The sequence below is a fragment of the Hibiscus syriacus genome, unplaced genomic scaffold, assembly GCF_006381635.1.
Source record: "Hibiscus syriacus cultivar Baekdansim isolate YM2019G1 unplaced genomic scaffold, ASM638163v2 tig00110788_pilon, whole genome shotgun sequence".
NCBI classification, from domain to species: domain Eukaryota; kingdom Viridiplantae; phylum Streptophyta; class Magnoliopsida; order Malvales; family Malvaceae; genus Hibiscus; species Hibiscus syriacus.
Genome location: NW_024062863.1, coordinates 2,751,445 through 2,773,641, shown reverse-complemented (window position 1 = coordinate 2,773,641; position 22,197 = coordinate 2,751,445). Strand labels below are relative to the sequence as shown.

At 37.2% G+C, this 22,197-nt stretch overlaps 1 protein-coding gene and 1 pseudogene across 1 annotated transcript; both read right to left on the bottom strand.

The window, feature by feature from the left end:
- Positions 1–139: 139 nt before the first annotated feature.
- LOC120140724 (probable indole-3-pyruvate monooxygenase YUCCA10) lies at positions 140–2,095 on the bottom strand. The gene is made up of 4 exons (XM_039155709.1): positions 1,487–2,095; positions 1,153–1,386; positions 858–980; positions 140–374 (listed from the first exon to the last, which is right to left on the bottom strand). The coding sequence occupies exons 1-4, from the start codon at positions 2,093–2,095 to the stop codon at positions 192–194; spliced, it is 1,149 nt and encodes a 382-aa protein (XP_039011640.1). The 3' UTR covers positions 140–191.
- A 2,052-nt stretch (positions 2,096–4,147) lies between these two features.
- On the bottom strand, positions 4,148–21,878 carry LOC120140844 (annotated as a pseudogene).
- Between the last annotated feature and the right edge of the window lie 319 nt (positions 21,879–22,197).

Genomic DNA, 22,197 nt, shown 5'->3' with positions numbered 1-22,197 from the left:
ACACACCAGCATAAAACAACAACAACAACAACCGACTAGACCATAACCCTAAATCCCAGCAAGAGAGACATTAAACTTAAGACACAACTCACAAACATAAAACAAGAAGAAGAAGAAGAAGAAGAAACAACTACATTATACCCTAAATCCCAGCAAGAGACTTATAGACGAAGCTCCAAGAAGCACCGTTTTCACTTGTTCTTTTTTTCTCCGACGACTTTCTTAATGTCATTGGCAATGATCACGGCATCCATCGACACACCTAACAGTCCCCTCCTTGATAAGCCGCAACAGTAGAGGTTATTTTCTCCTTTCCAGTGGTGTGGGAAATTATTCTTAGGCATCCCCTCTTCATTCAGAGCATAGTCATAGTCCTGCACACAAATATATTATTATCATTCATCATTCAGACAATTAGAATTTCGTTCCATAAATATCAACTGAATTTAACGAATATCGATCATATCCGTGCACGTGATTAGTAATTTTGTCATAGATAAGGCACGAGATCAAAAATTGATCATATATGAACACGTGATTGATATTAAATCGAAACCGACAAAAGAAATTCATAGATTCACTAAAAATTCAATGGTGTTCTGATTAATAGGAATCGACAAAAGAATTCATCATAGGTTCACAGAAAATTCAACGGTTTTATAATAAATAGAGATCGACAAAAAATTGACCATAGATTCATTAAAAACTCAACGACTTTTATAATAAATAGAAATCGACAAAAATTTGATCTTAGATTCATTAAAAACTTAACGACTTTTATAATAAATAGATGGACAAAAAAAATTGATCATAGCAGGAAATATTAGAAGCAAAGTGGAGTTTGGGAATGTTGTTACCTTGAGCCACTTATTAGTGGCGCTTCTATAGCCCGTTGCAAAAATTATCACATCAAATTTTCTTTCGACACCGTCCTCGAATATCACCTTCTTCCCATCGATTTTTGATATCGCTGGAACGACCTGCATGTATCATGCATAACAAAATTTCAAATTCTCGCACCATCTAATAGAAAATCCCGTGTCTTTGCTTTGGTCAGTACCAAAGTATTGTTAGTGTTAAATTTTATTGTATAGTTTGAACCCATTTATTTGATATTTTATATATACATTACGGGAATTTGATTTGATTGACCTTTATCTCTTTAGATTTAATCTTGCCGATGGTTCCAACATCAATCACCGGAGCTCTCCCGGCTGTTGCTTTGAGAAAGAAAGGACCTTCCTTTGGCTTATGGATCCCGTACTTGGACAGATCTCCGAACACTATCTTCGACATCCATACGGCCATGAAATCCACGATGCGAATCGGGATGTACTTGGAGAACACCATCCCTATCCGCACGATCTCTTTGGTCACCACATGAAACTGAAAAAAAAAGGAGCAAAAATATGTAAGAAATCGAGATTTTGCATGTTTCGATGTAACAGAAACCTGCATGCAAGAGAGAGAGGATGCCGATTCTTACGGGGCTTCGTATGACAATGGACGTCGGGACCCCGAAATTTGAGACATCGTAAGCTATCTCCATCCCCGAATTGCCACATCCGACAACTAAAACTTCGTTGTTTTTGTACTTGTCACCGGATTTGTACTCGTTGGAGTGGATGATTTCGCCTTTGAAAGTATCCAACCCGGGCAGGTCCGGGACGTACTTGGCACTGTTTTCACCAGAAGCTATAACCAAGAACTCCGCGACGTAAACCTCGACGGCGCCGGACTCCATGTTCTTGGCCTCGATCCGCCATTTCCCGGTGGCTTTGTCGTAGAAAGCCAGTTCGACGGATCGGCGGTACAGGGGTTGGATGTTGAAGTTTTTGACGTAGTCATCGAGGTAGTCGACGAACATGTCTTTTGGTATGTAAGTAGGGCTATCTGGTGAGTGTGGTTTGAACGGCAAAGCACAGAATTCTTTGGCCAAGTGAAGCTTCAACCGGTCATACGCTCGTTTCTTCCAAAGAGAAGCATAAACGTCTTCTCTTTCGAGGATCACATGAGGGATGGAGTGAACCGACAAGCATGCAGATGTTGCGAGACCAGACGGTCCGGCACCAACAATCACCACAACTTGCTCCATTGTTTTTTTTGGTATTTTGTAAGAAAAAACAACACTCTTCTCTTTGGAGTTTTATAAGGCAGTAAGCGAAGAGCAACGCTGTATGGTTTTTATACACTTAAAAATGAGGTATGGAACAAACTTGCAACAAATTTTATTAATATTAGCATTAATTGATTTTCCATTGTTGCAGATTCTGTGTACATGTTGAGGGTTTTAAAAGGAAGGCACGTAATTATGGTTGTGAATTTGGTAATTTAGGTTCACAGTCAATAATCTTTATACATCTAATTTTAAACCCTATTTACCACAATATTACACAATGTAGGGTATTCTTTCCTAAGAACCCTACTCCTAAGTTTAAAGCTTCAAACCGACTGAGTTGTTGGTATAATATCGAACATGTTTGAACATTTAATTTCATCTGATTTATAGAGGAAGGGGAGCATAAATGTATACATATTATATAGAAAAAAGTTTAAATTTTATAATATCATAAAATCTTTAATGTGTTTATATTTAACGAATCTATCAAATGGACTCAATAATAAAAAAAAAATTCTTAGAAGTACTCATGGATTTAAATAACTATATATATATATATATGCAGAATATGTGTTGTGAAATGAAAATAGAGTGTATAAATGAAAATTAAAAAAGAGAAAATGATTTTTTTAATCGTGGCGTGGCCCTAAAATCTGTTGCACTTGAGTGTGAAAACATTAAATTTTATTTTATAAAATTAAATTGATTTATAGCAATAAATCAGTAATAAATACCAAAAATTGGCGTAGTATTGATGAATATTCCATATATTGCCTTTTTTTCAACAAACTATAAATAATTACCAAATCAGAGTAGGTAGGCAAATTATTATTATTATTATTAATTATTTAATCATATTCATACTCAAATTATTCATCTTAACTAGATAAATTTGAGGGAAGTTAAATTTAGATAAGAAAACATGGTTTTGAATTAAGAATTATATTAGATGAATTTTTTGTTTTTAATAATTAGAAGTGATTTAAGGTAGTACATATTCATAATTTTCTTAATCAATCGACAACATACACACTCTATATATATAATTGTTCAAACTCGATATTTAGTGCATATTTAAATTAGTAAAAGTCGAGAATCCTGATAGGATTTTTTTTAGTTTAAATTGTGATTTATGAGTTATCTATAATAGATAAATCCAATTGTACAATAAATGCATGGTTTGAATAGGGACGTTTCATGGTGTAGTGTAACGCATGTTTTGAATTTGAATGCTCCATTGCCGAGTGCCGAAGAAACCAGGATTAAACCTATGAAGCACATGCTAACAAGTTCCAATACTTGTTTACACCATCTGCTTTGTTTATTCAACTCTCTTTCATAAACTGAAAATTCTATCCCTAGCTAGTTCTCTGTTCACTCAAGTTTGGGAAACTCATGTCTTTATGAAAAATCCATTATGGTCTGAATCTGAAAAGTTATCTAAGTAATGTCGGATTTAAATTGATTAAAAATGTTAAGTTTTGTGTTTGAATATGTTAGATGAGAGTGTTCTATCATATGATGGATTAAAAAATAACTAAGCTCTTTAAACTTTTTTTATAATTTTAGAAGTTATACACTGTAATAATTAATTTTTCAGAATAACCCAACTACGATTATTTCTAAGTTGGCTAAGAACAAATACATGTTTGATTTATTCTTTTTGATTAAAAAAATTATGAGATTTAATGAAAATTGAAATCGTCGCCATTCATTTAAATTGAGTATCTGGTCATTTAAGTATGACCGATCACTAACAAAATCATCTTTTTTTTAAAAAAATTAAAAATCCTTCTTTTGAAAAATAATTTTAAAGTCTACGCTCGAAAACTAGAAGAAAATGAATTAAGTTCAAGAGTCGATAGCACCCCGCAATGTCTTAGTATCTCTCGTTAAATTATGCATTATCTCGATATATGTAAGTTACGAATTTGAATCTAAATTACTCATCAAGCAAGATCACTACTAACAAACTAAAATATTGATATTCATTTATGTATTACAAATTTTTTTATCAGAGAACAATCATCTGAAGCTATACCTGAACAGCCTCCAGCCAAGTTCCATTCCGACACTGATCACACAGGAAACACACAAACGTGCATAAGAGAACCCTGCAAGTAACCTTGAGAATGAGCCAGTAACACCTCCAAACCATGCGGGCCTTCTAGTGTGCACTGCTTCGGCTTTCGGGTCTCACATAAGGGCCATGAAACAAGCACACTCTAGACAGCAGAGGGTCGGTTTTTTTTTTTTTTTGTGGGGGGGGGAGCTAAAGAAATTAAGTATTCAACTTCCAAAGCCGAGTTACATGTTAGCCTTCTCTCTATAATAGGTATCAAATTGGAAGAAATTCTCTTAACCATGCATCACCACTCCAACTCAAGGCAAAACCAGGATGCATGGCACAAGCACTCTGTATTAACACCACAAACCTCAGCAAAATCATAAAATACTAGTCTTCAAAGCTAATTCAGGGGGATTTCCAATCAAATTGAAGGCTATCAAACCCATTTACTGCTCCGAGCCCATTGAGCAATCTGTTAGCTAGTTCTTGTTGTTGATGGTTCACAGCATCCTGAGACATCATCAGTGGCATTCTAGCCCTTCCGGCTAAATTCATAGAATTGTTCCACATGGCAGGTCTCATAGCAGTAGGATTGGAAGAAAGACCCATGCCACCACTGGTATTCCCGAACCCTCCACTTCCAATGCCTGAATAGTTATTGACGAACCCATTTCCCATCATGCAGCCGCCACTCACCTGTGGAAGCCCATTATTGTTATTCAAGTTATTCTCCATAGAACCAGCACGGACCATGCTACCTCCTTCACTGAACTGTAATGAAATCATTTCTTGAATGATTTTTTCGACAGAGCTCTGAGATTCATTTGGGTCGACTTCACTTGTCTGAGATGATTGCTGAGGTGGAATATGTGCAGATGGATTTTCTGAATTGACACTCTTTGCTGTAGTGGAAGGACCCAAGGCACTATGAACATTTTGGGGAGGGAGACCAGATGAGGATGGTATTGTAGATGAGAAGCGCGAAGAAAGATTAGGTTGAAAGGGTGGAAAAGAAGTAGAGGACCCTGCTGATGGGATCTGAACTGGAGTTCCAGCATAGGGACTGTTAGGATAATTCATCTGATTTTCAATCCTAGAATTCATGGAATTCTGTCGGAGAAGCCCAACAATGGTGGTAGCAGATGTAGAAGTGGAACTTGCACCCTGGGAGTTGTTTACACTGGCAACAGCATTGCTTGTATAAGGCTGCAGAACAGTTGATTGTGTTGAATCATTATTTGCAGTTTCACCAGCAACTTGCTGCTGCTCCTCAGTTTGCGGTGCTGAACTATGCTGTGCAGACGATGGGGAACTGCTCCTCGGGAACTTGGCCAGACTTTCTGAAAATGAATAAAAAGTATTACCATTGCCTTGAGGTAAAAAAAAAAAAGAGACCAGATCAATAACAATGCTACTTGTGAAATTTCAACGTTTCCAAAATAATTTGGATTCATTGACATTAAAAGAGACCTCGAACACTATAAAGCTATATTACTGAGATCGGGTGTGTCGGAAACAAGTATACATCCGACATGGTATGTTTATATTTTTCCAAGTTTTTTTATGAATTTGGAGGGTCTTAGGAGGTCATATCGTCATATCCATGTGTGAAACCCAGGTGATCATTTGGCGACGCCATTTACCGCATCTTTTCAATTTTTACAAGGGGATGACAACCTGAGCCAATGTCTTCCCAGGTTTCTTGCTGCTCTACCTAATTATTAGGGCTTACATAGGCCAGGAAGATAGGCGGGATCAGCACAACACCAAATGAATAACACAAATGCTTCTTAATAGATCAGTTAGGAATAATAATGATCATAAATATTGGAAGATCAAAAGTTATGAACTATACCCATTGGCCCCATTCCTGTCTCACGGCTATAATCAATCAAATCCTTCATGCTATTAACAACCTCTGATATCTGCAATTGAAGAAAATCAGTTAGATAGCATACAAATAACTTAAAGTTCCTGTTAAGCTAAGCTGCGAATCAGCTATCTATCCATAAGCTTTGAATTTGTGCTTCATGTAAGACGATATGAAAACCAAGAAAAATCAGCCAGAGAAGGTAAATTTGCAGACAAAGATTGAAGTAGGATAATAAGAAAAATTATTAATATCATCTAAAACATTCCTACGGATGACCACCCATGGTAATGTTCATTAGTCATTCATTACCTGTCAGTAATAGTTATATATATATTTGTATTTTGGTGGTAATGTTCATTAGTCATTCATTACCTGTCAGTTATAGGAACATAATTGAAAAGCAAATTACTAGAAAGATGAGCCTTAACGTAATAGGGTTTAAGCTTGATGATATTTATAGGCATCTTAAAATTAGCTGAAAAAATGTTTATATGATTAATACTTATATACCATTTTTAAACACCTCCATATATATATATATTGGAGGTGTTTAAAAATTGTAAGTATTAATCATATATATACAGACCACTGCTTATATGTATAACAAAGGATACCGATTAGCAATACTAACACAAGCATTTCTATAGTGAAAATTATGATTATTTCATTTATTTGCCCTTTATTTTCCGAAGGGGAACCCTAGAATTCTGGTCAAATGACCACAAAGGGTCATTCTACTAGTGTTAACTGTTTAGATCAGTCCCCTCTAGTTTTATTATTGAAAATTCCATCTCATATTATAGAATTTCGTACAATCAAGTAAAATTGCCAATCCCGTGAATCTCAGACCACCAATTTACTCTATATGTTGACTCTAAAACAAAACAAATAGGTTTTTTTAATAATTTCTTTGTATACCGACCCTCGAACCTTGTCAAAGGAAGCTGAGAATTCACTTAACCACCGAAGACAGGGAAAGAGACGGTCAAAACAAATAGGTTTATTAAAGCTTCATTCAGTTGTAAATCACATCTACTCATTCAATAATTTGATCTTGTTTAACTACAAGATTTGTACAAAGAAAGAAGAAAAATATACAAGATAAAGATAGCAATAATGGAAAGAAAAGGATAAGATGAAATATCCCAATATTTCTAGAAATAAAAGATTTAATTAAAAATATATAAAGAAAAGAACACAAAATAATTATAATGTTTTGTGCATTTTAATCTTTCACGTTTTAATGCTGTACCATACCATGTGACTGACTTTAGCACACAAAATAGTTGTCATTATTATGATTTGAGAAATGAAACTAGCAAATAGATTTTATTGCAAAACGTGTCTTAAATTCGAACTACAATCTTTAGAGTGGCATGCTATAATTCATAATGATTGAAAATAGGTTGAAGTCTATAATACCTGAAGGCACCGTACATATCTCTTTGTATACCCTAAATCATTAACTAAAGGAACATCCAAGGCTTTTACCAATTGACGAGCAGATGCAACAAACCTGCAAAAATCACGTGTAACTGACAAAGCAAACTAAGGTGAAGCCCGAAAAGAATGCATCTATACATTGGCCATCATTGTTTTTCCCAACACGATTGATTCTGATATATGCCTTAATTCAAATAAAAGAGAGAGAGAGAGAGAGAGCAGGAGAGACGCTTGAGGGTGGCAACAGGTTTTGGAAGAGAAGTAGCGCAAATGGCCCCAGGGGCACAGAAATAGGTTATATATCCTAGGGCATATTAATTGTCCTAGGTCCAGGCAGTAAAAGATATTAGGCAGTAAAAGATATTTAAGCCTATCAGGCCATATATACACATTTAATTTCTCTTGCTTTGAAGTTATAAATTAAATGGTATACACCCAATTTACAACAATATTGGCAAGATGAAAGAAATTACTGTGATAACTTTTTATAACAGGATTTTTCTGCAATTATATAAAATACCTTCTGGTGTACATCAATTTCACATTTATGAATAAATAACTCACATGTTACATAGACTGCAGAGAGGATTTCATTAACTATGAGAGTGCTCTAATAAGAATAATAGAACTCACATGTTACAGTTACTTTGTAAGTCCGGTGCAGATAAGTTGGAGGACGCATTTTGTGCTGATGCTTGGTATTTATGTGCAGCAGCTCCAAGTTGACTTACCTGGAATCCATTTTAATCAATTATCATAGTATAGGAAAATGAAGCTTTTCCCCAATGTGTATCAGGTAAAAGGCTTCAATGAATCTATGACAACGCTCTTCAGTTCATCAAAATCCATACCACCCTTGACACCCCCAGCAGCGAACAATACATAAGTCAAAGAAAACACAAAAGACCAGAAGGCAAAAATCACATGACATCATCCAGTTCCCTCCAAACAAACACTCGATCCTAAAGAACGACAGGAACTTGTTCAAAAATAAATTATGGTTTTTAATGTGCCAGCATTACAGCAAGGCAAAATAAAGTCAACTTAGATTCCTAATCCATGAAAGGATGGTGTAAGACAACTACTTAAGCACATAAACCTACATCTGACATATAATACATCCTATTGTTTACCTGGGGTATAATAAATCTCCTAGGGATAAGCTCCTCATGACGTCGTGCGCAAAACTCCCAAGAGCAAATCTAGAGAGCATAACAAGATAAGAAAAATGTCAACCAATCAGAAGTTCCTGCACTTGTACCTCCTTTAGCACATAGAATTTAACACCTCCAAACCTTTAGATCTGCAGAGAAAACAAGACGAAGTTGACCATCCCTAACCACACGAAGATGCTCAAAAACACTCTCTTGCATTGCTTTTGCATAGTCAAGGACAATGTGTCCATTTGCATTAAGATATTCACGAGGCATATCAACATAAAGAAGCTCCTCCAAAGTGCCACTGTCATATTTGATTTTAAATAATCTGGGCAGAACCTCAACGGTTGCCTCTGAAATTGCAAAGACATCGTGTTAGGAAAGCAAGAATTCGACATTTACTCTCTTCATATGTACAGTTGTGCAACCTGAGATATGTTATATTAAAACCTTTTTCCCATATAATCACAAGTCATATTCTTTATCAAAGACAATAAATAAAATTCTACTTGGAACTTTTGATTCCTCCAGCATGGACCACTTATTTCGTTCGAAAGTCAAACTACTCATTAAAAAGTGATAAACTTTTGCACATGAACGAAATAACATGTGGTACAAACTATTATAAAATTCAATTTCCTTTAGGAACCATTTTCATGGAATCTAAGAAAATAGACTTACTACCTTACAATCACCAATGGAATCTAAGAAAATAGACTTACTACCTTACAATCACCAATCATCTAACTTGTCTTTATGTCTAAGCAGGAGATTTGTGCTCTGCCACTAATTGTTTTTTTTTATAGGAATATTAGGCCTCATTAAAAACCTCCCTCTTAGTTAACTCTAGAAAAGAGTAAATAGCAGAAGGAGGAAAAGAGTGTCTCAATTTATTGAATAGAGTAACTATTACAATAAAATACACCAATACATTTAGGGCAGCATAATAAAACTAAAATCCTTAAAGCACCCTAGAAAAATACCCTTACAATCAACCGATCCCCCCTAGCTAATTTATCGGCCTCAAAATTATACCTAGGAATCAATCTAATAATAATCGCCCTCTCTAAAACTAAGGACACAATATCCAAAACAAGGGAACTGAAGAAAATAGGAGCAAACTTAGGCAACAAAATCCAATCTACTGCAGATTTGCAGTTACTTTCTAAGATCAGTCTTCCCTTCACAGCCCAATCTGATGATAGAAAAATGTCTATGCCTTTCTTAATAGCTCTCAACTCAGCCAAAGGAGGAGGGCCTGGACCAACACTAATAGAGAAAGTCGATAAAATGAGACTGTTACAATCTCTCAAAATACCTCCAATTCCACCAGCCAACCCATCAGACTTAACAGCCCCATCAACATTAAATTTGTAAAAATCTGCTGGGGGAGGATGCCAACTTTGTAACAAACTTCTATGAACATGCTGATAACAAAAACTGTCTGCAAAAGAGGGGTCCCCTACCAACAAATCAACTTGTATTTGGACTTGGGGAAACTTAGCTAAAAACCATTTAGCCAACCTAAATCTTATTAGGAAAAAGAGAGAGGTTATATCAAGGCTCAAATTATCAAACACAATTGAATTCCTTGCTTTCCAAATAAACCAAAGAACTACTTCTGGGATGAATTTCCATATGTGCGAATTTTTCTTTAATTCAGACCATGAACTTAACAAAACTTGTGGATCATGAGGCAAAGCTGTATAAATGTCCCACATCCTGAAAAATCTGTTCCAAAGATCCCCTATAACTGAACATGAGACAAAAATATGTTGGACTGTTTCTTCATTCTTTTGACAAAGTGGACATAGGACGTCTTCCAAAGGAACCCCCCTTTCTTCAGCTCCATTTTAACTGCCAATTTTTGGTGAGTGATTTGTCAAAGGAAGGTTTCTACTCTAGGAGAAGCCAAACCTGACCAAACCCACTTTTTCCAAGAAAAACAAACTCCAAAATTATTTGATAATGCCAACCTGCAGGATTTCACCGAGACCAGACCATCCTCTTTCCCAGACCAAGAAAGAAAGTCCTCCATTGAATCAGATAAATCAAAACAATTAAGTGTTGCCATTAATTCAACCCATTGGTTCAGTTCTCAATCACATAAGTTCCTTCTAGTTTGAACATTCCACACCCATCCATTTACATCAAAGCTACTAAAACCATCCACCTTACCCCTTTTATTATTTGATAATGCAAAGATCCTGGGAAATTAAGTCTTCAAGGGCGAGTCATTGACCCAAACATCATTCCAGAACAAAATAGACTTGTCATTTCCCAATTGAGTCCTAGTATGGGACCTCAAACATCCTCCAATGTCATCATTTTTCAAATAATTGTTCACAATTCCTTTCCAAATCCAAGAATCTTGAGGTGAAACAACGTTGGTAATTGACAGGGATAATGTACTAACGTTGTTTTTGCTGCATATCATCTTTTTCCAAAGGGATTCTTTTTCATTTGCAAATTTTCACACCCATTTACCTAACAAAGCTCTATTTGTGATGTTCAAATCCAAAATTCCCAATCCACCATCTTCCAAAGGTTTACAAACTGACTGCCAATTAACCTAATGAATACGACTTTTATTTGATCCTTCCCCCCAAAGAAAGTTAGCCATCAATGTATTAACTTTCTGCCTAACTTTGAGCGGCATTTTTTTTTATAGAAGATTAGGCCTCATTAAAAAACCCCTTCTTACCCTCCATGTTACGAAAATAACATGAAGGGCATTGGAAGGGGGAAAAGAGTGCCTGTAATTTTATTAATCTGAAGAATAATACACTGCCACCCCTAACAACAAACTTAATACCTTCCCACAAAAACATAAGACTTAAAAACTACCTTCTGCTGAAAAACCTCAACACTAATTACATAAGACTGGAAACAAAATCCCTTCTGAAACGAAGGGAATCCACCCTCTAACATCCCACAAACAAAGCCAAAAAATCAACCTATACCATCTTTAGCTAATCTATCCGCTTCCCAGTTGGCAGCCCTCAAGATAAGCCTTAACAAAATATCCTTCCCTTCCTTTAAAGAGACGATCTCCTTCACCAAGGATTGGAACATAGGGTTGCTTAATTCCGGATTTTTGATCCACTTCACCACGACACTTGAATTCGATTCTAAAATAATCCTCTGATTAAGATCCAATCCAGAATCATTAAGCATACTCAGCCCCCCTCTTTATCGCCAAAAGTTATGCCAAAATCGGAGGACCACCCCTAACCTTTTTAGAAAACCAGTGAATCAGCACACTGCTACTATCCCTAATCAGACCTCCTATACCACCTTTATTCCAGCCCTTCAACATTGCTCCATCAACATTGATCTTTAAAAACCCATCTGGAGGAGGAACCCAGCAAGTGGGTTGGGATCTTCCTTTCTTCTGTCTATCAACCGAATCAGCAAGAGAAAGGTCACCCACTAATGAGTCAAAAGGGATCTGCATGTCAAAACTAGCAGCAAACCAAGACACAATTCTAAAGCGAGCAATAAAGAACAACCTCACCACATCTAAATTTTCCTTCTTAAAAATAATCTCATTCCTGCTTTTTCCATATCGTCCACAACACAACCCTTGGAATAAATTTCCAAATACAAGAATTCGGAAGTAGATCATCCCACTGAAAATACAATCTAATATGTTATTTGGAATAATCCAAGAAACGTTCCACAAATTTGAGAATCTAGCCCACAGTCCCCAAGTTACCTCACAATCAGGAAAAGATGTGAAACTGTTTCCCCAAAACTGCCACACAACGGACATAAGGGATCTTCAATCTCGACCACTCCACGCTTCAACAATTCCTCCTTAACCGCCACTCTCTTATGAACAACTTGCCATAAGAAGGTTTCAACACGAGGAGGTGCTATCCCCACCCAAATATTTCTATCCCAAAAATCTTGATTCCCCTCAATACTGACCGAGTCAAGAAAATTCTTAATACAAGAATTAGTAGAGAAGCAGCCCTCTCCATTCCCTAACCAAATCTAGTAATCTTCCTCATCATGAGACAATGAGATGTTATTCAACATAGAAATCAGGTGTAACCATTGCTCAATCTCCCAGTCCACCAGATTCCTTCTCATTTGAATATCCCACACCCAGCCTACAGCATTATTCGCCCTAAACTCCACCACTTTTCCCATTTTATTAATCGAAAGAGCATACAGTCTAGGGAACAAATCTTTAAGGGGGACTTCTCCCAACCAAACATCATTCCAAAAAACCACAGAGTGACCGTTACCAGCTTTCAACCGCAAATTACTCCTAATACAACCAGCTTTGAGCGACATTTTAAAAATGGATAAGAAAAAAATCGATAGCGAAGATAGCACCGATTTTATAAGCACCAATCTGCCCGCCATTGACAGTGAAGAAGCCTTCCAACCATCTAATTTATTATTAAAATTCTATAAAACCGGCTCCCAAAGTACTTCAAAATTTTTCTTTGCACCTATAGGTAGGCCAAGATACTCCATAGGAAAACAAGCCACTGAGCAACCAATATTTTTTTTATAGAAGTTGGAGGTCTCATTAAAAACTCCCTTCGTATTCGTCCACATACTAAAAAGTATGTTAACGAACATTGGAAGGAAGAAAAGAATACCTCATATTTTATTGAATAAAATACCCATTACATATGAAAACACGAAATACCCTCAAACGGGGATAAACATCATTACAAAAAGCATAATCACCTAAAACTCTCGCCTTCTCGACCACAAAAATCAAGAGGCAGTCACCCTATACCTAAAATTAACCTCCATCAAAAGGAAAACAAACCAACAGTAATTGACATGACATACATAAAAACAACACCTGAACCCATTAAACCAAAAACATCCACCTCTGAAGGGAACTCCACAAAATACCAACATGATTCAAAATCACCAAAAAAGTCAGCTCGATAAGTTATCTTCAATGAAACAAAACCACATTGCCTTCCCTTCAATCAAGTATCCTTTCCACTTAATTCAGAACTTTTTTCTTTGTCTTACATTTCTTCACGGCACGATTTGTTCTTGATTTCCCAGGGATAGGTGGCACTACTGAGGCATCTGTCTTTAATTGTATTGCATCACTAGATGAACCATGAAAAGTAATGACCCATCATAAGAACATCTTCCGAGGCCCTGAGGCTAACTCCATCAGAATGATCAACTGATTTATTAGGTAGATGCTCCACGATAAGATCATCTTCACCAAATTTATTACTCGGATTCTCATCACTTTTGACACTCATTAAGAGTGAAACCTTTTCTAAGTGAGGACCTTCAATTCCAACATCTTCGACGGGGCAATTACAACCTGAGGATGGCATTGACGTTCCTGGCAGAGAATTTTCCGACGTTGTCCTGAGAGAACTAATCAGATCTGGAGAATCATCGACTTCCTCAGGGATCCAAGAGTTTGGTTTGAAAGAAGGCTCAACTTCATGCACCATGATTTTAAAAAAATTAGAATCGGCCTCCAAACTCAACGACTCATCAATTCTCACTCTAGTCTCTGTGAGGATTTGAAGTTTTGTAAGATCAAAAGATGAAGAAAATTGAGAGCTTTTATCAATTGATATTAATTTGCCCCACCTAGCCACAATGTTCTTGAAAGTACCCCAATTCCACGCATGAAAAGGAATCCCTTCGCAAACTACCTATACTCGACGGCACTCTACAACTAGACTCTCCGACCAAGCTTCAACTCTGGAAAACTACTCTGCAAGAGTCTCTGATTGTTCATTCTTCACCCTTCTCAACATAGCAGAGTCCTCGAATATCATGAGAACTACATTCCCAGCAGCTCTCATTAACGAGAAACCATTGAGTCCTTTATCTTGCATTTGACTAGCAAGATTGCCGATTTTGGTATAATTCTTACGCCACCCTATTAGGCAGTTATCCAAAACTTTAAGTTTAGCTTCGTCAACAACACCGTCTACTGTATAGAGATTACTTCTTGTAACATCTTCCCTCTCAGGCTTTTGGTGAACAACTGATGAAGACTTTCTCCAAAAAGAATGCCTTGCGTTGAATTTAGCAAAAGAGACTCCAATTTTACTACCATCAATGCGAGCTCCATTCATCTTTGAGATCGCTTTCCTGACTTCTCTAATTGTTGCAAAGCGAATGAACCCGAAACGTACCTCCTTTGAATTTATTTTGGTTGGAAAAAAGGCATCCATAACCTGACCGAATGGGTAAAATAAAGATTCAAACCTCTTCCAATGGATCTTCTCTGGTAAGTTCTCAATGTATAACGTAAAGCAGACAGTTCCATATCCATTACTGATTTTTGGATAGTCTTTCTTCCACCAGTAATTAAAACCGTGTTGATTCAGTGGTTTGTTTTCCGCCTCAGAACTCTACGCAAATGTCTCTTCCACGTTCCTTGTTTTAACCAAGGAATCATCCCTATTCTTTTTTGTCACCAACAACATCCTCTCATACTCTTCCTCCGCCGCAATCCTACTCTGCTTCTCCTTCGCCTTCTCCACTTTCTTCAATGTCGGTGCCTGCTGCTCCTCTCTCTGTTTATATAGCTCCGCTTCCGTCATCTTCGGCACCAAAATCTCCACACGATTCACCTTCTTATCTGGTTTTTTCGATCTCGTTTTCCCTAATATTGGACTGACGGCCAGTCTTAGCCCTGTGAGCTGCGGCTTCAACCCATTTCTCAACTTCTTCCTAGCGTTTCTTGGCCACTTTTTTTGTAACCAGAAGTTGTTGATGAGCAAGACTTTTGGATAGATTTTTCTCCAACTCATAGACATCATAACTGGAAGGAAGAACTACTTTGGGAACAGAAGTTATATCTGTTGTCTCCCTCCCAGCTGCAAGCCTTTGAACCTTATGAGAATCTTTAAGAGTTGCTTGAAAATCTTCCGCAAGCTTGTCATCGACAGATTTCTTTAAGGGTTTTGCATCTTGATCAGCTTCTCTTGATTCTCTTAGTTTAGTTGAAGACTCTTTGACCAACTGCTCAATATCAAGCATTGTCTTATGCAATTTGTCGCCTAATTCAACGGTATCTTTAAGTGTACCGAGGGAATTAACAAGGCTATCAAATGCCAAAATAATAATTTGAATATTGAAAATCCCCGCCTCCACAGACTGCGAAGCCGAAGCATGTTCTGCATCTTGCCTTGGCTTTTGCCAAGAGGAATTGTATTGGTGTGGGGTAGCAAGACCCACCTCGGAACTCATTTCTTTTGCTTTTCTTTAACTCAGGAGGAAGACGGGTTAGGTTGAAGAAAAGCAAAGGAAGAAAGGGTGATGGATAGAGATAAAACTGAAGCTAAAGATCGACAGCGAACGTGGCTAACATGGTTGCTTTGTAGAGAGACGACAGCCACATGGAGAGGGAGATAGTAAAGATTATGGCTTTACTGCTGTGATAGTTCGCGCCGTCATCAGAGAAGAAGCGTCGCCGACAAGCTGATAGTCGAAGGGCCTCGTTCAAGATCCACCGAGTGGTAGGCTCTCCCTGATGAAACGATGCCTAGATCCTTGATGCTGGCGTCGAGACGATAAAACCTTGAAGATTTGGTGGTCAACATCCACTGGATGTGGCGGCCGACGCAGCTTCTGACGTCGGTGATGACGGTGGTGCGACCACTGAAACTCTCAGCCTAAAGAGAAGGAATAGGGAATCTTGGTAGAAAGAGAATACCCACCCCTCTTAGGTCGCCTGGATTGTAGAGAGAAGCAGGAGCTTCTCTCACTAGCTTTTGAAATTCTAAACCTTTTATTACTGAGCATCCAATATCAGTAGCCCATTCATTTAAGGTAGCAGCTTCAACATTAATACCGAACAGTTTACTCTTTGAAAGGTTTAAGTGCAACCCTGTCATTAAACTAAAAATCCTCAGCACTCTCTTGATATTATGGATTTGTGTAAGAGAGTCATGGCAGAACAAAATAAGGTCATTAGCGAACTGTGAGTCAATTAGAAATGATTAACTGATCTACCGATATCAAACCCATGAAAAAATCCAAAATCAGAAGCTTTAATCAACATTAGATGTAGAAGTTCACCAATTAAATTAAACAATAGAGGGGAAAGGCTACAACCTTGTCTTAACCCTTTTGCCATTGGGAGATAGGCAGTAAGCAATCCACGAAACCCATTTCTCCCCAAAACCCATAGCTTTCATTAATTTAAGGAGAATCGGTCATTCCACCGTATCATATGCTCTACGAAAATCAACTTTGAAGACTACACCCTTCCTACTTTGCTTCCTCCAATAATCTATACCTTCATTAGCTAGGAATGCACAATCTAGCAGTTGCCTACTAGGAACAAATACGAACTATGAAGTGCTAACTATGTCTTTTATACAAGAAACCAATCTTTTGGATAGAACTTTTGAAATGATCTTGTATAAACTACCAACAAGGCTAATTAGCCTGTAGTCTTCTAAACTTTCTGGATTAAGTTTCTTAGGGATCAGGGAGATGAATGCATGATTAACCCCGTGGTCCCATTTTCTTCCACTATAAAAGTCAAAAACAAACTTCATGATCTGCTCCTTTAGCATAGGCAAAATTTCTTGAAAAATCCCATAGTAAAACCATCTAGACCAAGGGCTTTATCACTAGCTGATGAAGAAATTGCTTCCCAAACTTCCTGTTCAGAAAATATGTCCTCAAGACGATCTCTTTGCTCAGCAGATAGCTTAGCAAAAACAAGTTCAATTTCTCCCACTTCCAGCGTAGAAATCGTATTATAAGCTTTTTTGAAATAATCCAAGACATGTGACTTAATCTGAGCTGTATCTGTCAATTCCACACCATCCACCTTTAAAGCATTAATGGCATTGATTTTGTTTCTGTTCAAGGAACATAAATGGAAAAACCTCGTGTTCCTGTCTCCCTCTTTGACCCACCTCGCTCTAGACTTTTGACACCAAATGCTTTTCTCTATTCTGTGCAATCTCCATAACTCATTTCTGAAAAACAACAACTGGTCCCTATCTTGAGGAGAAAACCATCACCTTGTGACTTCAATTCCAATTCATTTATTTTGCAATCAATTTCTGAAATAGACTCTGAGATCCCCATATGTTTACTACTAGACCAACTCCTTATCTTCTTTTTAGTACCTTGTAATATGGTGAAAATTCCCCTATATCCCTTCTTCTTCTTCTTCAAATCAGCCAAGGAAGTTTCAACCAAATTATCGAAACCTTCTTCCTTTAATAGATAATTAAAAAATCAAAAAGGTTTGGGGTCCCAGTTCTTTCCATCTTCTTCCAGCACAATAGGATTATGGTCAGAGAGAGATTTGGGAAGAATTCGTTGAATCAATTTAGGGAAACCATGTAAAAAAGTGCTACTAACCAGAAAACAATCCAATCTTACCCACGTAGGAGACTCTCTATTGTTGCACCAAGTGTACCTACCTCCTGATAAAGGGAGGTCAATTAGATTTGTTTGTTGAACAAAAGATCTGAGCAAATCTATGGCATGTCAATTCTACGCAACTCCATATTTCTCAATAAAAAAAAATGAGAAACAATAATTTCCAAGATTTTCCTACTATTCACCTATGCAGAACCATCAAGAACTATTTACATAAAACAAAGAACACTTTCTTCACTTAATGGCAGGATGTAGTCAGCTCTCAACTCCATACTTAATATGACAAATGATAGTCAGCTTCTATGTAGGGAATGTTTAAATTACCATAAAATATCAAGTTCAAGAGGTAAAAGAAATAACATACCGAAACCACGACCGGGTTTGCATTTGCATATTTCACAGTGCCATATATCCTGCAAAAGCTGCAATTAAATTTCTAATATTTTCGCACAATGGAAACACATCAAAATCTTAAACTTTGTATAGCATTCAATGACGCAGAACCTATAAAGTATCATTTTAATTGGCCAAAAATTATTTGATAAAAATATAAACAAACAAGATCCTAGCCTACTCCCCTGTCAACCCACAAGATAGTACTAAATTTTCTAACAATAAAATTATCATCACATCCCAAAACCAACTTTCTAAAACTGTCCACTTGAGATTATATAAAGTTGCTCAAAATTATGACTTTTTTGATATACCTACGTATCTCACAAGAGGAACTAAATTCTCAGTACTTATCCTTGAATTAGGTCACAGATATAATGGAAGCCATACCACCTTATCCGACAGTTTTCTTCTTTTATCTGAGGGACTGTTTTCCAGATTTGCATAACTGAACAGTAATAATCATCAATTATAACTCACTCCTGACACTTTGCACCATCAAACATTAAAATAAAGTGTTCCTCGTAGACATCTTTCTTTGGCTGTCCCTTTTTCCCATATGTATGGGGTAAGAGGGAAGAAAGATAGTAGGCTACCCCAACACTAAGTTGAGAGCAACTTCCGTAAGAGACCTCCGAATTATTTTTTTTGATAGGAATAGGAGGTCTCATTAAAAACCTCCCTCATAGTTGCCTCTTGAGAAGAGGCAACTAGCGAAAGGAGGAAAAGAGTACCTCAATATATTAATAAACCCGAATTACATACAACTATAACTTACAACATCACCCGAAGTAAAATACCAAACATAACCGCTAACAGTAAGGACATTCAACCTATCCCCTCCTTAGCTAACTTGTCCGCCTCCCAATTACAAGCCCTAGGAATCAGCCTAACCATAATATCCCTACCCGAAATTACATCCCCAATTTCCCGAACCAATGAACTGAAGAACGAAGGAGCCTCAGTAGGCCTGAAAATCCAATCCACTGCAGTCTTACAATCACTTTCGAGAATAAGTCTTCCCTTCAACGCCCAATCCGAATGTAGAAATAGATCAATTCCTTCTTTAATGTCCTCCGTGGGACTCGATCCCACGACCTCAAGGTTAAGAACCTTGTGCTCTACCAACTGAGCTGGATGGTCATTTAGTAAATTTAGAATTGCCGGAAGGCAGTGTAACAAGGATATTCCATGCCGACCATTGTCCTCTCTCTAAAACACCAGCTTTTCCTCTCACGAGGGACAATAAAGTGTAAGTTGCTTAGTTTCTTTAAATAACATACCTGAGGAAAAACACCATTAGTTTGCCGACTATTTCCATACATCGAAACACACCACCTTTTCTTTGAATTAGGAGCAAAATATTCAGCAACAAATGTCCGCCAGAATTCAATATTGTTATCCTGAATCAACATGTGTTAATAACAAAGAAAACAACAATCACCAGAAGAACAATTAACTCAACATGTGAAAATATCTTACATTAGGCCTACACTGTTTCTGATATATGTATTGGGTCAAACGCCGAGCACAAGTGCCAGGTTCGTAAGCTGGTCTAACAGCAGATTTAATAGGTAAATTCTGCTGCAGAAACTGTGACTGTAGTTGAGGCCTTTGCTGAGGAAGTGATTTCAACAGTTGTTGCTGTATTGCATCTGCAAAATACGCTGTTGTTTCAAAAGATTCATCTGTGCAAGAGCAGCTTGAGAAGACTGCCTGGACAATTGGAGGAACTGCTGCTGTTGCTGCTGCTGCTGCAAAAGCATTGCTTGATCAGAGTGTTGACGTTCCAATTTTACAGGCCCTATGCCTCTTCCAACTTGGTTCTGTTGAGGTTCTAGCTTCATTGGTGCAAGATTTTGGAATGACTGCAACTGTTGCTGGGGAGCAACCTGATCATTCATTGTCAGAGGCTCCAACTTGACTGCACCTTTTCCCCCTAATTCTCCTCGGTTGGATTGAAATTGGTGCAGTGACTGACTGAAAAAGAGGGAACTCCTGCATTGATTGCTGACCATGCTGAAACTTTTGTGGCTCAAATTGTTGAACTTGAGATTGCTGTTGATCTAACATTTCAGGATTTCCAGCATAGTTTGCCATTTGCTGGTTCTGAATTTGGCCTGATGACCCAAAATTAGCAATATTTGATGGTGTGAATGAAGAAGGAGGTACATTAAAACCAATCTCATTTGCTACAGCAGTGGCATCAAAACCTTTCTGTTGGAAAACACTAGCACCAGAGAGGTCAGAATTGGGACCCCCATTGCTGAAAGTCTGGTTGAGAAATGATGAAATGTTAGCTGTGCCACCTAGCAAATTCATGTTATATTGTTCTCTTGGTGAGACAAGTGAGGAAAATGTAGCCTGTGGAGGCATTGAACCACCTTAAGATCCCAAAATAGCAGAACTTGATCGCATAAGTGCCGGAGAACCAGATTGAGGGCCACCAAAAGAAGGTATTGAACCACCCTGAGATCCCAGAATAGCAGAATTTGATCGCATAAGTGCTGGAGAAACAGATTGAGGGGCACCGATTGAATTTGCTTGCCTAGATTGCACCATTTTTCACAAATTTAGACAGCAACTGCTCAAAAAGTTAACCAAACAAAACTAGTACATCTCAAGTTCACCATACAAAGATATCCTGTTGAGCCTCCCCGGGCACCTTGACAAAGAAGGCATAATTATATTCAAACAAGAAGCAAAATCCAGGCCACAATTAGAACTTAATACTCCAGATTATCAACTTTTCAAAAGTGGAGTCACAACAGTTTCCATTTGTGACCGCTATAACCTGAAACATAGACAACAGCAGAGAAGAGTAAAGCATTAATTGCGGACAAGAAACTAGACTCAAAAAATTTCTGCACTGGTTCACAAATAAGAACTTCACTGAGAAGCTGAAATCATTTAGTGAACTTCTAATTAGATTAGAACAATTAATCCCTGGCATACAAAATCATAAAACACAGCCAAACCCACAATCAATCAAGTGTTTAAGCTAAAATAATTATATAAAAGGAGATAACCGTGACATACTAAATTTAAAACAAAAATGTCTCTTCTTAAATTTGAAAACTTCCCCGTTCTAAAAGCTAAAACAAGATACCAACACCCACAAAAATTCAAAACTGAAAAAGAAATAGAAATAGAAATATATAGAAAGAAGCTGGATATTAATAAAACCGCACATATTAAACACACAAAAAGGACATAATTCACAAAGAAATTGAAAACCCAGAGACCAAAAAGGAGAAAAGGATAGATGAAAAGAGTGGGAAAGATGTACTCATTGTTCTTCACTCACCCAAACAAAGAAAATCCACTGGACAAAAGAGAAAAGGATAGAGAACTTACAATGTGAAGTGGCAGAGTAGATGATTCTTGAAACGGAAAATAAATCGGTCGTTTCGTATGAGAAGAAAAAAGCAGAAAATGAAACCAAACACAACTCCAAACAAAACCGAATATAATTCTCTCTCTAAAGTGATGATAATAAAAAATAAAAATTGATTTTGTCTTTAGAGCTCTTTCCCTATTAAAAAGATTATCGTCGTTGATAATCAATTATACATTTTTTTTATTTCCAAAAATCCTTTTTTTCCCTTTTGGGCGTTTTGTAGCAGTCTCTGCTCTTTCTTTGCCTTCTCGTTTCACTCTGTTTAGTTTCATTTATAAAAGAGAGTAGTGAGTTTATATGTGTTCTTCCGGACGTCAAAAATTCCTTCGGATTGGATTTAATTTTTGCTTTTACGATTTTTTTCTATTATTTATT

Bases quoted from the DNA above. Each gene is read 5' to 3' on its own strand.
- LOC120140724 (XM_039155709.1), bottom strand. From the start codon at position 2,095: ATGGAGCAAGTTGTGGTGATTGTTGGTGCCGGACCGTCTGGTCTCGCA. The intron at 1,387-1,486 runs GTAAGAATCGGC...TTTTTTTTTCAG, and splicing joins CCATTGTCATACGAAGCCCC to TTTCATGTGGTGACCAAAGA. The intron at 375-857 runs GTAACAACATTC...ATTTGTGTGCAG, and splicing joins CCACTAATAAGTGGCTCAAG to GACTATGACTATGCTCTGAA.